Source organism: Gymnogyps californianus, chromosome 7 (genome assembly GCF_018139145.2).
Source record: "Gymnogyps californianus isolate 813 chromosome 7, ASM1813914v2, whole genome shotgun sequence".
Classification (NCBI taxonomy): domain Eukaryota; kingdom Metazoa; phylum Chordata; class Aves; order Accipitriformes; family Cathartidae; genus Gymnogyps; species Gymnogyps californianus.
This window is the reverse complement of record NC_059477.1, coordinates 42,369,446-42,385,338: the sequence shown is the minus strand read 5'-3', so window position 1 is coordinate 42,385,338 and position 15,893 is coordinate 42,369,446. Positions and strand designations below refer to the sequence as shown.

At 39.3% G+C, this 15,893-nt stretch overlaps 1 protein-coding gene across 1 annotated transcript in view; it reads left to right on the top strand.

Moving 5' to 3' along the window:
- Nucleotides 1–15,893, top strand: part of NEB (nebulin) — a 136,205-nt gene that overhangs the window by 67,431 nt on the left and 52,881 nt on the right. The window contains 27 exon segments of the mRNA XM_050900496.1: nt 7–210; nt 407–511; nt 655–762; nt 937–1,248; nt 1,736–1,939; nt 2,135–2,239; nt 3,853–3,960; nt 4,136–4,447; nt 4,935–5,138; nt 5,334–5,438; nt 5,582–5,689; nt 5,864–6,175; nt 7,138–7,341; nt 7,566–7,670; nt 8,198–8,302; nt 8,395–8,706; nt 9,008–9,112; nt 9,362–9,460; nt 10,616–10,717; nt 10,906–11,013; nt 11,872–12,183; nt 12,331–12,435; nt 12,520–12,624; nt 13,209–13,313; nt 14,310–14,417; nt 14,505–14,618; nt 15,383–15,580. Coding sequence (XP_050756453.1) covers nt 7–210; nt 407–511; nt 655–762; nt 937–1,248; nt 1,736–1,939; nt 2,135–2,239; nt 3,853–3,960; nt 4,136–4,447; nt 4,935–5,138; nt 5,334–5,438; nt 5,582–5,689; nt 5,864–6,175; nt 7,138–7,341; nt 7,566–7,670; nt 8,198–8,302; nt 8,395–8,706; nt 9,008–9,112; nt 9,362–9,460; nt 10,616–10,717; nt 10,906–11,013; nt 11,872–12,183; nt 12,331–12,435; nt 12,520–12,624; nt 13,209–13,313; nt 14,310–14,417; nt 14,505–14,618; nt 15,383–15,580 — 4,374 coding nt within the window.

The window sequence follows — 15,893 nt, the reverse complement described above, 5'->3', positions numbered from 1 at the left end:
TTGTAGAATGTGTACAAGTCAGACCTGGAATGGTTGCGAGGCATCGGCTGGTTGCCAGAAGGTTCTGTGGATGTGGTCAAAGCCAAGAAGGCCCAGGAACTCCTGAATGAGCGGTTGTACCGCACGCGGCCGGAGGAGATGAAATTCACTAGCATTACTGACACGCCAGACGTTGTCCAGGCTAAGATCAACGCTTTGCAGATCAGCGACGTAAGCTTGCCTTTCACTTAACCTTTCATGAATGTGATGACATTTCTTTTCTCTGTGGCGGAGAGAAGAATTTCTACTGTGGGAATGACTAATTGGAGAGTATTGCAAATCAGAATTACCAAAGAATTCCTGTTGGTGGTTTTTTTTTCAGTGTTCAGACCATAGTGAAATGTCGTTATGCTTCCTTTTTCCTTAGCATCTGTATCGTGAAGCCTGGGATAGAGATAAGACGCAGATTTCCATACCTTCCGATACTCCTGTAATGCTGCAGTCCAAAGTCAATGCTCTCAACATCAGCAATGTAAGAGAATAAAATGATACGCATGTGAAGTGTTACAAAATTAAGAGTATGACAATTGCTCTTCCAGAGCAGGTTTTAAGCAAAGGCATGGGTATCAGAGAGTCTTGACTGCATGTAACAAAGGTGATTAATTTTCTTTGCAGAAACATTATCAGAAGGCCTGGGATGAGGCCAAGGCGAAAAGCTATGACATAAGAGCTGATGCCATTCCCATCAAACACGCCAGGGCTTCCAGAGACATTGCTAGTGAGGTACAGTCTTCTCTGAATGTGGTTGCTGTATCTGTCTCTTCCTGTGTCCCGCTCAGCAGAACTGAGTGAAGTTCCGTTCAGCGGGTTGACAGCTTAGGAAGCTGAAAGCCTTTTGTTCGTTAGTCACATTCAGGTGGCAATGTGTGGTGGCTTACGTTGTTTCTGCATTTCTAGTACAAGTACAAAGAAACGCACGAGAAGCAGAAAGGCCACTACATTGGGTGCCGAACTGCCAAGGAGGATCCCAAACTGTCGTGGGCTGCGCGTGCCATGTTGCTGCAGAACGACCGAATTTACAGGAAGGCGTACCATGATTCAAAGGCCCAGATCCACATACCGGTCGACGCGATGTCGGTGCAGGCAGCCAAGGAGTGCCAGGCACTAGTCAGTGATGTTGACTACCGCCACTATCTGCATCAGTGGACCTGTCTGCCTGACCAGAATGACGTGATCCATGCAAGGAAGGCCTACGATCTACAGAGCGATGTGAGTGAGAGTAACAGTAGAAAAGCTTTATGGCAGGTGTGTGAGGCTCCGTTTGTTCGTGACTGTGCAAGTGTCCTTTGAAATGCACGTTCATGAGCGTGCAGTCAGTCCTGGTGTGTTTATTTTAATTCATCTGGATGATCCTTTCCAAATCAGCAGTGTTTTTAGCCTGGGGGCCAGAAATATTCCAGGCAGTTCCCATGGAAGGGAAACATGTGTTTCTGATGGTTTTTTGGTCTACTGCAGAATGTTTGCTTGCAGATTACACCACTGGTCTGCACGTAGCCAGTATCTTTCAAAGACCAGTAATTTTCTTGCAGTGCAAGTCAGGGTTTTACCTGTGTGTGGGAATGACCTGGTACGCCAGAGTCTCATTGACTGCTTGTTGTGTAACTGTACGAGGAGGAGCTTGGGGAAAGCCTTGTACAAACCCGCTCTGTACGTAGAGTTGCCTCTGCAATGTCAGTAACGCTTGGTTTATTTGTAGAATGTGTACAAGTCAGACCTGGAATGGTTGCGAGGCATCGGCTGGTTGCCAGAAGGTTCTGTGGATGTGGTCAAAGCCAAGAAGGCCCAGGAACTCCTGAATGAGCGGTTGTACCGCACGCGGCCGGAGGAGATGAAATTCACTAGCATTACTGACACGCCAGACGTTGTCCAGGCTAAGATCAACGCTTTGCAGATCAGCGACGTAAGCTTGCCTTTCACTTAACCTTTCATGAATGTGATGACATTTCTTTTCTCTGTGGCGGAGAGAAGAGTTTCTACTGTGGGAATGACTAATTGGAGAGTATTGCAAATCAGAATTACCAAAGAATTCCTGTTGGTGTTTTTTTTTCAGTGTTCAGACCATAGTGAAATGTCGTTATGCTTCCTTTTTCCTTAGCATCTGTATCGTGAAGCCTGGGATAGAGATAAGACGCAGATTTCCATACCTTCCGATACTCCTGTAATGCTGCAGTCCAAAGTCAATGCTCTCAACATCAGCAATGTAAGAGAATAAAATGATACGCATGTGAAGTGTTACAAAATTAAGAGTATGACAATTGCTCTTCCAGTTTTTGCCCTGTGTCTTTTAGATTTTGCTGTAAATGCTGTTGTACTAGTGCCATCATCTAATGTGCTTGTATTGTAAACAGTAAATTACGTCTAGGGGCTTTTTAGGCATAGTGTGTTGTTGATGAACCAGTGAGCACTGTTTATGAACCAGGCATTCATTAAGCAAGGAGGCCTGAGGTTGATCTGGAATCCATGCCACTGTATTCTCTCTGTCTGTGTGAATGTGAAATTGATGGAACTGCTTCCATGGAACATGCCAGCACTGATGCCTTTCATCCTAAACAGCGCAGATTCCTGAGGGAGTGACTCATGGAGTTGCCTGCCTTGCTTGACAGGTTGTGTGTTCACGAGCAAACCCCGAAGTTCAGTGTGCAATTCCACACAACTCCTCGTCCCTTTGACGAAAACTGGCAAATACTTTCCATGGAGTTGTTGTTGGAGACTGTAGACTCAACCCTGACATGTTTTGCAGATTTGTGATGTTTCACTCAGTTTTATGGGACTAACACACTGGAGATTCTGTAAAGCTGGAAACATTTCCCATTTTGCATTTTCAGCAGGACTTGACTGGGGCTTTGCCTGGAAACTCTATTTACTCCCAGCCTTTCTTGACGTTGATAGTATGTTAAATATGTGATTGAATTAGGTGTGAAATATTTCAAGTGCTATTGCAACAGACATTTCACTTCCCCTGTTTTTGTCTTGCTCGTGCTTTGATTACTGTTTTTTTCTGTGTTCCTAATAGTCTGACCTGCAATAGCATTCAGTTTCTGAATTTTCACAGTCATGAAAAACAAAGTAAAAAATGTGTCATTTACCCACCTGTACTAATGACAAAGTTGCCAGCTGGGCTGACCAAGCTTCTGTGGACCAAGATGCCACTAAAGCAGGAGCTTTCATGTTCTTGGGTGTGATGTCCTGGACAGGTTGGGTGTCTCTAGACACATGAAGGCACTTTGGTTTCTGTTCAGTCTCATAAATGTACTGAGCCTCTCTGCCTACACTCACTTTCTTGATAGGACTAAAAAAGACTGGTAAAGAAAGAAGTCTCTAGCGGCTGTCAGGAGGCTTCATAACTTAAGTAGGGTCTGGATACGTTTTGTCAGTAGAACAGATGTTTTGTCCCCAGTAGCTATGACCCTGCAGTCAGGTGTGTGTGAGCAGATCCTCTGACTGTTGTAGGGTCATGCAGAATTCAAGGTTGGTCGTGGAGGTGTACACTCTGTCCGTTGGGCTGCCTGTCTGGGGCCTGTGTGGTGAGCTCATGTGTGTGGTCAGCAGTAGTCTGTTAGAGGGGATGTAGTGATGTGTTTTCAGGAATATTTCAGCTGCCTCTTTGTGTTTTGGATTTTAGAACTACTTTAACTTTTAAGTCATGAGTTTTCTGTTAAGACACTTGCCAGGATCATTATTGTAACCCTGCCAGTTACAGGGGACAAACAGAGCACCCAAGCTGTTAATTCCAAGAGAGTAGGTTTTAAGCAAAGGCATGGGTATCAGAGAGTCTTGACTGCATGTAACAAAGGTGATTAATTTTCTTTGCAGAAACATTATCAGAAGGCCTGGGATGAGGCCAAGGCGAAAAGCTATGACATAAGAGCTGATGCCATTCCCATCAAACACGCCAGGGCTTCCAGAGACATTGCTAGTGAGGTACAGTCTTCTCTGAATGTGGTTGCTGTATCTGTCTCTTCCTGTGTCCCGCTCAGCAGAACTGAGTGAAGTTCCGTTCAGAGGGCTGACAGCTTAGGAAGTTGAAAGCCTTTTGTTCGTTAGTCACGTTCAGGTGAGCAATGTGTGGCGGCTTACGTTGTTTCTGCATTTCTAGTACAAGTACAAAGAAACGCACGAGAAGCAGAAAGGCCACTACATTGGGTGCCGAACTGCCAAGGAGGATCCCAAACTGTCGTGGGCTGCGCGTGCCATGTTGCTGCAGAACGACCGAATTTACAGGAAGGCGTACCATGATTCAAAGGCCCAGATCCACATACCGGTCGACGCGATGTCGGTGCAGGCAGCCAAGGAGTGCCAGGCACTAGTCAGTGATGTTGACTACCGCCACTATCTGCATCAGTGGACCTGTCTGCCTGACCAGAATGACGTGATCCATGCAAGGAAGGCCTACGATCTACAGAGCGATGTGAGTGAGAGTAACAGTAGAAAAGCTTTATGGCAGGTGTGTGAGGCTCCGTTTGTTCGTGACTGTGCAAGTGTCCTTTGAAATGCACGTTCATGAGCGTGCAGTCAGTCCTGGTGTGTTTATTTTAATTCATCTGGATGATCCTTTCCAAATCAGCAGTGTTTTTAGCCTGGGGGCCAGAAATATTCCAGGCAGTTCCCATGGAAGGGAAACGTATGTTTCTGATGGTTTTTTGGTCTACTGCAGAATGTTTGCTTGCAGATTACACCACTGGTCTGCACGTAGCCAGTATCTTTCAAAGACCAGTAATTTTCTTGCAGTGCAAGTCAGGGTTTTACCTGTGTGTGGGAATGACCTGGTACGCCAGAGTCTCATTGACTGCTTGTTGTGTAACTGTACGAGGAGGAGCTTGGGGAAAGCCTTGTACAAACCCGCTCTGTACGTAGAGTTGCCTCTGCAATGTCAGTAACGCTTGGTTTATTTGTAGAATGTGTACAAGTCAGACCTGGAATGGTTGCGAGGCATCGGCTGGTTGACAGAAGGTTCTGTGGATGTGGTCAAAGCCAAGAAGGCCCAGGAACTCCTGAATGAGCGGTTGTACCGCACGCGGCCGGAGGAGATGAAATTCACTAGCATTACTGACACGCCAGACGTTGTCCAGGCTAAGATCAACGCTTTGCAGATCAGCGACGTAAGCTTGCCTTTCACTTAACCTTTCATGAATGTGATGACATTTCTTTTCTCTGTGGCGGAGAGAAGAGTTTCTACTGTGGGAATGACTAATTGGAGAGTATTGCAAATCAGAATTACCAAAGAATTCCTGTTGGTGGTTTTTTTTCAGTGTTCAGACCATAGTGAAATGTCGTTATGCTTCCTTTTTCCTTAGCATCTGTATCGTGAAGCCTGGGATAGAGATAAGACGCAGATTTCCATACCTTCCGATACTCCTGTAATGCTGCAGTCCAAAGTCAATGCTCTCAACATCAGCAATGTAAGAGAATAAAATGATACGCATGTGAAGTGTTACAAAATTAAGAGTATGACAATTGCTCTTCCAGAGCAGGTTTTAAGCAAAGGCATGGGTATCAGAGAGTCTTGACTGCATGTAACAAAGGTGATTAATTTTCTTTGCAGAAACATTATCAGAAGGCCTGGGATGAGGCCAAGGCGAAAAGCTATGACATAAGAGCTGATGCCATTCCCATCAAACACGCCAGGGCTTCCAGAGACATTGCTAGTGAGGTACAGTCTTCTCTGAATGTGGTTGCTGTATCTGTCTCTTCCTGTGTCCCGCTCAGCAGAACTGAGTGAAGTTCCGTTCAGCGGGTTGACAGCTTAGGGAGCTGAAAGCTTTTGTTCGTTAGTCTCATTCAGGTGAGCAATGTGTGGTGGCTTACGTTGTTTCTGCATTTCTAGTACAAGTACAAAGAAACGCACGAGAAGCAGAAAGGCCACTACATTGGGTGCCGAACTGCCAAGGAGGATCCCAAACTGTCGTGGGCTGCGCGTGCCATGTTGCTGCAGAACGACCGAATTTACAGGAAGGCGTACCATGATTCAAAGGCCCAGATCCACATACCGGTCGACGCGATGTCGGTGCAGGCAGCCAAGGAGTGCCAGGCACTAGTCAGTGATATTGACTACCGCCATTACTTTCACCAGTGGACCTGTCTGCCTGACCAGAATGACGTGATCCATGCAAGGAAGGCCTACGATCTACAGAGTGATGTGCGTACGTGTAGAGATGTGGTAGTTACCACTGTTGCTATTTCATATATTATAGCCTTGTTTTGATGGTTTGATATTATACAGTCACAAAGGATTTATCTGTAGACTGTTTTCTTCAGTTTTTCATGTTACTGCTGTGTTACATATGCTTTTGGAGTGATTTGGAGAGGATGAAGGATTTGTCTCTCTTACTTTGATGGGACTTTGAAAATAACATCTGTTTGCTATTTTGGAATCAAGCGGCTTTTATAACTCCTGTTTGTCTGAGTCAACTTGGAAATTTATTTAATTGCAAGAAAACTATGTAAGATAGCAGGTAAGATGTTTTAGCGACTGATTTCAAAGCAGGAGGAGTCAGTGCAGCTGATTTCCTGACTTGGCTTTGCTGCTTATCAGTCAACATCAGTCACTTTTCCTTTGTTTCAATTATGAGCTTCGGAGGTGAGATTCATGTTCCTTGCTGAAGGATTTGCTTGATTAAAACTTAAGTAAAGTTGCCTGATACCACTTCAGGAGTTATGCCAGTTAGCCCTAGTCCCTATTACCTCTATAACCTTTTTTTTTCCTCCTTTTTGTCAAATTTCCTGGTGGGTGGCTTGGTTTTTTGTTTGGACTTGTAAATTGTTGAAGTGACTAGAGGAATAAGTATTTTGGAGGGGACAGGAGGACTCTTTTAAGATCTTAATACTCATCATCATTAACGGCAGTTCTGTTCAGTTGTTTCCCATCTACTTAACTTCACAAGGTTTAGAATGTGTTGTTTAAGAAATTAACAACGTAAAACCTGGTTCCCAGATTGGATTTTACTTGCGACATTGAACATCTCGTGTATATAAAAAGGATTAATCTAGCTCTAGCTGATTTGACATTTTCTAAAGCTTATACTGCTTTGTATAGTTTAAAATAATTAAGACAGTCATTTTAACCACAATGTTTTCCTTTTCTGACCATGTCTGATATAGGCTATCTATAAGTCAGACCTAGAGTGGCTCCGTGGAATTGGCTGGTTGCCTAATGACTCTCCGGATGTTAAGAGAGCGAAGCATGCCCAGGATCTCCTGAGTGATAATGTGTATCGTACACGTATTGAAAGCCTGAAATACAGCAGTGTTGTTGATTCTCCAGATGTTCTTCTAGCTAAAGTGAATGCCGAACAAGTCAGCATTGTACGTTACAATGTTCTTAAAATTGTTTCGAGGCTATAAACAGTTAAAGAGAAATCTCACTGCTAAAATATAAAATTGATCAGTGGTATTTTAAGTCAAGTTTATTGCTTTTCCAGACATTTTATTTTTTAGAGATGATAGTTCAGGAGACATTTATGGGATTTTATGTTACTGACAAGTGACATTCCATAATTACAATATCATAAAATGAACTATTTTAACAGCCAAAATACAAAGAAGCCTGGGAAAAGGACAAGACTATGATCCATATTATGCCAGACACACCTGAAATCAACCTAGCCAAGACTAATGCTGTTAATTATAGCCAGGTATGCTTATCATTCTATTTTCTACATTTCTATAAAATTGTATGTGTATCCTGTGAATTTTAACATTCTAAGATGTTACTTACAAAGTTGAAGATTAAGTCACATGAATCTCATTGAAGTCTGTCCTCATACAGGGCTTGCGACATTCCCTTCCCTCTACTGAGTATTCTTAAAGTATTTAGACATTTTAAAATAAATGCTTGCATACAGCTGTTTAAAAATTATAAATATCATGCACCATTGAGATAATAGTTTGTTGAAATGGACGAGAGCCCAAGGCATATAAATATTTTCTAAACTTTTACAAACACCCTTCGATGCAGTATAGGTTGCAAAACTGGTGTTGCTGGTACTGTACATGTTTGAAAGGCAGTAAGATTTGCAGCAGTAGTTATGACTAGGAGCAGGAGTAATGCACAGAAAATTCTCATGGTATTTCAGCAAACAAATGGCAGTAAACTATGTGTTTCTTTAATGGCAAATGCCAGAGTATTTAGCATATGTTTGACATTTTTCTGTCTTTTCAGAAACTGTATAAAGAAGCTTGGGATGAGTTGAAGATAAGTTATGATTTGAGAGCAGATGCAATCCCAATCAAGGCAGCCAAAGCTTCTAGAGAAATTGCTAGTGATGTAAGTGCCAAAAGAGGCATCTAGCTCTTCACACGCTTTAAGAGCTGTTTCATGATAACTGTTAGTAATGGTGATCTTTGCTCTTTACCCAGTATAAATACAAACTGGATCATGAGAAGCAGAAAGGACATTATGTTGGAGTTCCAAATGCAAAAGCAGATACGAAAATGAAGTTTGCCCTCGGCATAGGCAAAGTTCAGAGTGAACTGGAATACAAGAAACACTTTGCCAAATGGAAGACACAGTGCCACCTACCAGTAGACATGCTGTCTATCGTAGCAGCTAAACATGGTCAGTCTTTGGTCAGTGACATTGATTACCGTCATTACCTGCACCAGTGGCTCTGTCTTCCAGATCAGAATGATGTCATACAGGCTAGGAAAGCCTACGATCTTCAGAGTGATGTAAGTTAACATGAAAACTTAACTTACTACTGTATTGTCTCTTCTTAGTCTGCTTCAGCTCTAAGTAGTAGGAATCTTCTGCTGAATTCAGTGAATTGGCTTTGCTGTTTATTAGGAATGCAAAGTATATGTCACTGTTATATATTGCCAAGTTTGAAGTGTGATAAACTCAGATATAGTGCTCATGTTGGAATTACTGCTCTCCTTTTAACCAGTGGAAATAAGTGCCATGATTTATGAATCTTGCTGGATTGTACAGGGAACTGTAGCTAACAGCATGGACCCTATTTTGTTTTCCCAGGCTATTTACAAATCTGATTTAGAATGGCTAAGGGGTATTGGATGGTTGCCAAATGATTCAGTTGGAATCAACCATGTCAAATATGCTGGAGATCTCTTGAATGAGGTAACAAAATGTTTTTCAATATTAAAATTTTCTTAAGGGTATTTGAAATTTAAAGTATTTTTAATGGTTAAATACATCAATATTTTTTTAAATAAAAAATACAGCTGGAGTATTTCCGCAGCATTTATTGTGTATGGAGAGTTTTTCTTTCCATGTAGACTTTCTTGTCTTGTCTATGTATTCAGAATTGCTGTGTTAGCTATAAAATATTCCAGTATAATCTGACTGTTCATCTTTTCTGTTTTATAGAGAAAGTACCGTACAAAAGCCGAAACTCTTCCTTTTACTCCGGTGGCAGACAGAGTTGATTATATCACAGCAAAGAATAGTGGTGAAATTCTTAGTGATGTAAGTTTGCTAGCATGTTTCCAGGCTGTTAAATTGGTCTGAGTATTTACATGGTAGGATTTTATCTTTAAAAGGATATTTATTTTATCTTTAAAAAAAAAGCAAAAGAATTCTCAATCAGTCTCTGGGAAGTCTGTGAATGTATGACATAAAGATGAACAGGACTTCAGTAGCTCATCTCCATCACTTATGAGGGAAGAAGCTCCTCAAGCAGAATTCCTAGAAATGTGAAAAGCCGGTGCTAGTTCTGCAACCAGTCCCTTCTTTCAGTTTTGGCCGATATCATTGGTGATCATTGACAACATGAACATAAATAGCCACTCGCACTCTGGCAACCATAATGTTTAATCCTTCTCAGTTAGGCCAATATGAGTTTACATTTTTTAGTTAAGTACTGTGTAACAATAAACATGAGCAAAATTGGTGTGCTGTCAGCTTGCCATTCTCTATATGTTTTTGAAGGCTAGTCTGTGAGAAGCTGGTCTGTGAACATGAAATGACACAACCCCATGAAATGACTCCTGACCTCTCAGTTCATGAGTTTGTGTTTCTTTTTGGCTATATGCTTCTGTTACAGAGCAGGCCAAGCTAAACCCTTACGTTAACTCAAACACTGGTAAAAGGTTGGCAATAACAATGATGTGGTTGAATTGGATGGCATACTGCCATGCAACCACATACACACATTTGGGCATGTCCTGTGCTTGGGAACGTGACTCAGTGTAGATATCTGTGGTTGGGAGATGCTAGAATGCTGCATTCACATAGAGGTCATGCTGAGTGAAGAGATTAGCTCTTAAAAAGCTTAAAATCTATTGCCCTGGTTCAAACACTTCTTGCTTGGCTACTGGCTGTTCATCCCTGTAGACCAAATAGGTAGCATAACTTTGACTTCTGAAGATTCTTCCCTGTACATCCAGTTGCCTTGGAACAAGTTTTCAAAATTTTCTCTGAGAAATTTTGTAATTTATTGTCTTGTATAAGTTCCTTTTTAAAAAAATACCCATTTGGACATATATTTAATGTGTCATGTCTAATAGCCTTGCAAATTCAGGGTTTTATACATTATTTCATGCATAAAATATGGGTCTTGATATTATGTTTTCCCAATTTTGTGATGGTGCTGCAAGGCAGTCATTTCTTTCTCTGTTCTAGATTAAGTACCACAAAGCATGGAATGAGGTCAAGTCAAATTATACTCTAACAGATACACCACAGCTAGATATGGCCCGAGAGGCAGCCAGAATTCTTAATCAGGTATGTGATCTCTCCTTGACAGTTTCTACTCACATTAGTAACTCTTTCGAGGAATTTAGAAAACTTGCCTTATTAAGAACATCCTAAAGGAAGGATCTATTATCCTTACACTTTAATATAGGTAACACGTATATGCTAATAATGATCATTATAGTAGCGTTGAATTCCTCCACTTTTATTTTCCACAGAATTTGTACAAGGAAAGTTGGGAGAAAGAAAAAGCCACTGGTTACCTCTTACCTCCTGACACCGTGCAGATCTGTCATGCCAAACGCTCAAATGATGTCCAAAGTGAGGTAATAATTTTTCTCATTAGGAAGGCAAGTGCTTGGAAGCCTGGAAATGTTAAAGGCCTTGCAATTTCAACAACAGACATAGAAAGCTTTCCATTAGGGGTAACATCCAGTAGACTTTTCATGACCCATGAAGTCCAGTATCCTCCAAACAATTCAGCCGTCTTTGTTATTATGGGGTTTACAGATATAAGTGCTGAAAGGTCAGATTCTCCTTTCCACCTTCACTTTCTCCAGAAACAGTCCTTTCAAAATCAACTAAGGTGGACTTCCATATTTTGTAAATGTTAAATAATTGAAGTGATATTATGATTATAATATATAGTTCTGATTTCACTTTTTGGCATATTATGGAGGCTTCCTGCTCGAAAAACTGTAAGATGATATGCACATTACATTTTAAACTTTTGCATACTGGATGTTGAAATTATTACATGACTCTTAGTTTGAATATACATTTTATCAAAAGAGTGTGATGTAAATACCTTAAATAAGCATCCACTCTTCAGACAGTCTCAAGTAATGTTACAAAAATTTGTTACAAAACTGAGGGTAAATGCACTTATTAGCAAACATTTTCTAACAAGGCTTTCCTCTTGTGTTGAAAATACTGTTTACTGAAAAATGGTAGCATATTAGTCTAGAAAACTATATATTTTGAAGTGGAAGGACTATACAAAGTAACATTACTATTTGTGTCATATTTTTATCTGGTCATGTACTGAAAACCTAAGACTGCAGTTGACAACTCCCTGTCTCATCTATTCTTTGTGTTGACAAAACCGTAGCTGCTCACAGGTTAAAAACAGAGCAGATATAATCAGTGCTGATTTTATACGTATTTCTCCCCTCTTCCATCAGCTTAAATACAAAGCTGACTACGTCAAACAAAGAGGTCACTATGTTGGAGTTGCCAGTATGAGAGATGATCCAAAACTGGTGTGGTTTGAGCACGCAGGAGAGATCCAGAATGACAGATTGTACAAATCAGACTATCACAAAACAAAGTCCAGAATTCACATCCCTCCGGATATGGTGTCAGTTGTAGCAGCGAAGGAATGTCAGACCTTGGTGAGCGATATTGACTACCGCCAATACCTGCATGAATGGACATGCCATCCTGACCAGAATGACTGTATTCAGGCAAGGAAGGCCTATGATCTGCAAAGTGATGTAAGTGATATTACATACATACTACGTAATTTCCACTTAGTTTAGTCTAAGTACATTATTTAGTCTAAGTCCATATTATGTAAGACTGAAAATGGTCATCCTAAATTAAATAATTTCTTTCTTTTTTTATTATCTTTTATGATTTAGAATATTTATAAATCTGATTTGGAATGGCTTCGTGGCTGTGGTTGGATTCCTCTGGATTCAGTGGAACATAAGAAAGTTAAGAATGCACAAGAACTGATAAATAAGGTAAGAGAAAATATTTTAGCAGTTATGCGATTAGGTCTTCTTTCTCATGCACAGTGTTTAAGAAAATATTTCATCTCTTTGCAGAGAGCGTATACAAAAGAAGCCCTTGATAACTTTTCCAATTATACCAGTGTGGTTGACACTCCCGACATTGTTTTGGCAAAGATTAACTCTGTCAATCAGAGTGATGTATGTACTTTTTTTTAAATAAAAACTGTTATATTACTGGAATTAGTAGATGACTTAATTGCTTTTGCTAAACTATAGTGTGTTTAGCCTTATGTATGTGTGTGTGTGCGCATATGCATGCTTTGTTAATAATAGACTTTTACTAGGGTAAAAAAGTTTGGTAAGAAGTGATATAAATGAACAACACAATGTTGCTATCCAAAATAATTTTGCATTTTTCTGTAGAAGAATATAGCATGTCCTTTATTTAGAGTTTACATAGATTTTCCTTATAGTAGTTAAAAATTGAGTCCTGTTCTTGGTGAACAGCAGTTAGTTGTATAGTGCTAGTGGAGTTCCTGGTGTTGCTACTAACCTGTATTTGCTGATCAGTATGTTTAATTTCACTAGAGTACTGTGTGGATTTTCTGGTGTGACATACTGATGACATTTGCCTGTGTACTATAGTGGTTGCAATGTACTACACAACATTACTGAAGATATGATAACATAACAGAAAATTAATGTCTACTTCTAATAGATGGACTAGTTGGGATAATTTATTTCTCCTGTGGAAATAACATTGTGTTTGTTTTCTTTTGTAGCTAAAATACAAAGAAACATTCAACCTTGAGAAAGGCCAGTATATTGGGTCTGATGATACTCCTGCACTGAACCATGCCAAAGACATGTCCTTACTATACAGTGATGTAAGATTCGATAAATATCTAACTAAGCTTTAATTTGTTTGTTTTGAAAGCAACAGAAAGTGGAGTGGACTTCAGAAAACTGTTCTATTTCTGTTTCTGTCATTAGTCTACTGGGTGGCACTGGGAAAGTTATTTAATCTCTTTTTTTCTTCAGTTTTTCCCAGTTTGGATCATTGGGATAAGGATAATTTCTTTCCGTATTGAACTGATCTTAAAGCACTGCTGTGTAGTGTTTGGAAGTAGTAATAGCAGTACTAGTGGTGGTAGTAGTAGTAGTAGAGTTTGTGTGACAAAAACAATTTATAATTCCATCCAGTAATATCTTCCTAGACTACTGATGAAATTTACATTTATTTTTTTATAAGAGAGGAAAATTGTAGATGATTTACATTATTAAGCAGTTACTTTTGAGTAGTCTCACTAATTTTAGTGGGAAATCTCTATTTTTTGAAGATGTAAGTGACTACACATTCATATGAGTAGGTGCTTCATAATTTAGTCTGAAGGTAAATGTATTTAATATTTAACAAAATATGATGTATTAGAAAAGTGCCACTGACACAGTTAATGCTCTTATAATAAACAACAGTATTACTTGGAGATTTTTCACAATTTTGAACATGTAGCTATAAAATTATAAACGTCAATTCTATACTGCACTTTTAAACAAGAGTTCATATCTACATTTTGGATATTTTTATTACTCTGCTGGATGAGAAATGTTGAATTCCAAATACAGTAAAGAAAGCAGAGATCAGCTCAAGTTTGTGCTCAGGTACCTTCCTGAATTGGAACACTTATTCTGTTTGCCTTACTCACACTGAATAAACGTTCCAAATGAACATTCTTCATTTACTTTATTGGGACAATTCATGGACTAAGGAACTACACTATAAAAGTAGTCATATTCCATGTGCGTATAAATGGCAGAATCAGGTTTCTTGGAAAGTATGATGGATTTTTTTATCAAAACCTGTATGTGTTTTGTTTGTCTAGAAACTTTATAGAAAAGCTTGGGAAATCAGCAAGCCCATTGCGTATACTTTGGATGAGAAATATATTCCACTTGTTGGAGCGAAGCGTGCAAACTACATAAACAGTGAGGTTAGTATGAATTTTCCATTCTGTCTCTTTTTTTTCTGTATATGTTGTTAGAATGAACTTTAAAATTTCCACATGAATATTTTACAGCTTAAATATAAGGAAATCTATGAGAAGCTGAAAGGCCATTACCTGGCTGGGAAGGAGATTGGTGATTTCCCCAGTGTCATTCATTCGCTAGCATTCCAGAAAATGAGGAGCGCGGTAAGGAAAGAATTAGTCTTGCTGTAGTATTTTCCATTGTCTTTATTTTCAAATGACATATTTAAACATAAATAATGCAATGCTTAATAACATCAGTAAAAGTGTTTTCAACATGTTTACGTTTCCTGAATGGTTGTTTTGTATGTGGGTTGAATAATTGAACTTGAAATGATTTAGGAGATTAAGAAGGGATTTATTTAGCGATTAGACGTATTAGAATAGGGAAAAAAACTTTATTCTATCTCAGTTTAAGAATCTGAGCAGTAAAAAAATACTACACGACTTGGGATTCTTTTGCTTTAAAAAAAAAAGTGTTAATTTTGCATTGAAATAGGAATTTAAGAACTGGAAAAGTAAATGCACATTAGGTGTTCTGTTATTATCACCACTGCACAGACAGCATGTCATGCAGGGCATAAAGTTAGTATAATCCCAAATATTCTGTCTTCATTCAAACAGGGAGATTTAACAAGATTAAAAACATGTTTGTAGCATATGACTTTTTTTATCTTGAAGTCTTGTTAATTTTCTCACCAGCTGTTAAATCTGCAAGTGAAGAAAGTCATTCTTGTCCTTCTAGAACCTCATCAGAATAAATGGTGATTAATATTGAAGTTGAGATTTCATCCTACTGAATCCCATGGGAGCTTAGCTACTAAGTCCAGAAACCAGACTATGCTATAACCTGTAGCCTATTAGAGTCAAAATTATGCCGAAAACCACTATTCTCTCTTCTCACCTTTTCCCCAATCTTTCCTTTTTAGTTGGCATACAGAAAGAATTACGAAGACACCAAAGCAAATGTCCATATTCCAAGTGACATGATGAATCACGTGCTAGCCAAGAAGTGCCAGTATATCCTCAGTGATCTTGAATACCGAACATACCTTCATCAGTGGAATTGTTCACCTGAAGAAAATGATGTTATTCAAGCCAAAAAAGCCCAGGAAATTTTGAGTGACGTATGTGTTTCATTTATTTGTTTGACATTTTAGTAGACTTTCATGTAATTTTTTTCCAAGGTATTTAAATAGAAAATACTTTCAAATATTTTCCATAGTATTTAAATATGAAATTAATAACCATGGTCTTAGATTGCTTAGTAGCATAGTACCAAAAATTATGTTTTTACAGTTTGGGACATTTTAATGGTCTGGTTATTTATTATTCATTTGTAAATTGGAAAAATTTTAAGTTAACATTTATGAAACTTTCCCAAAGGTCACTGCTGTCAACACTTAATCTCTCTTTGAGTGGATGAGACTGTATAGAAAG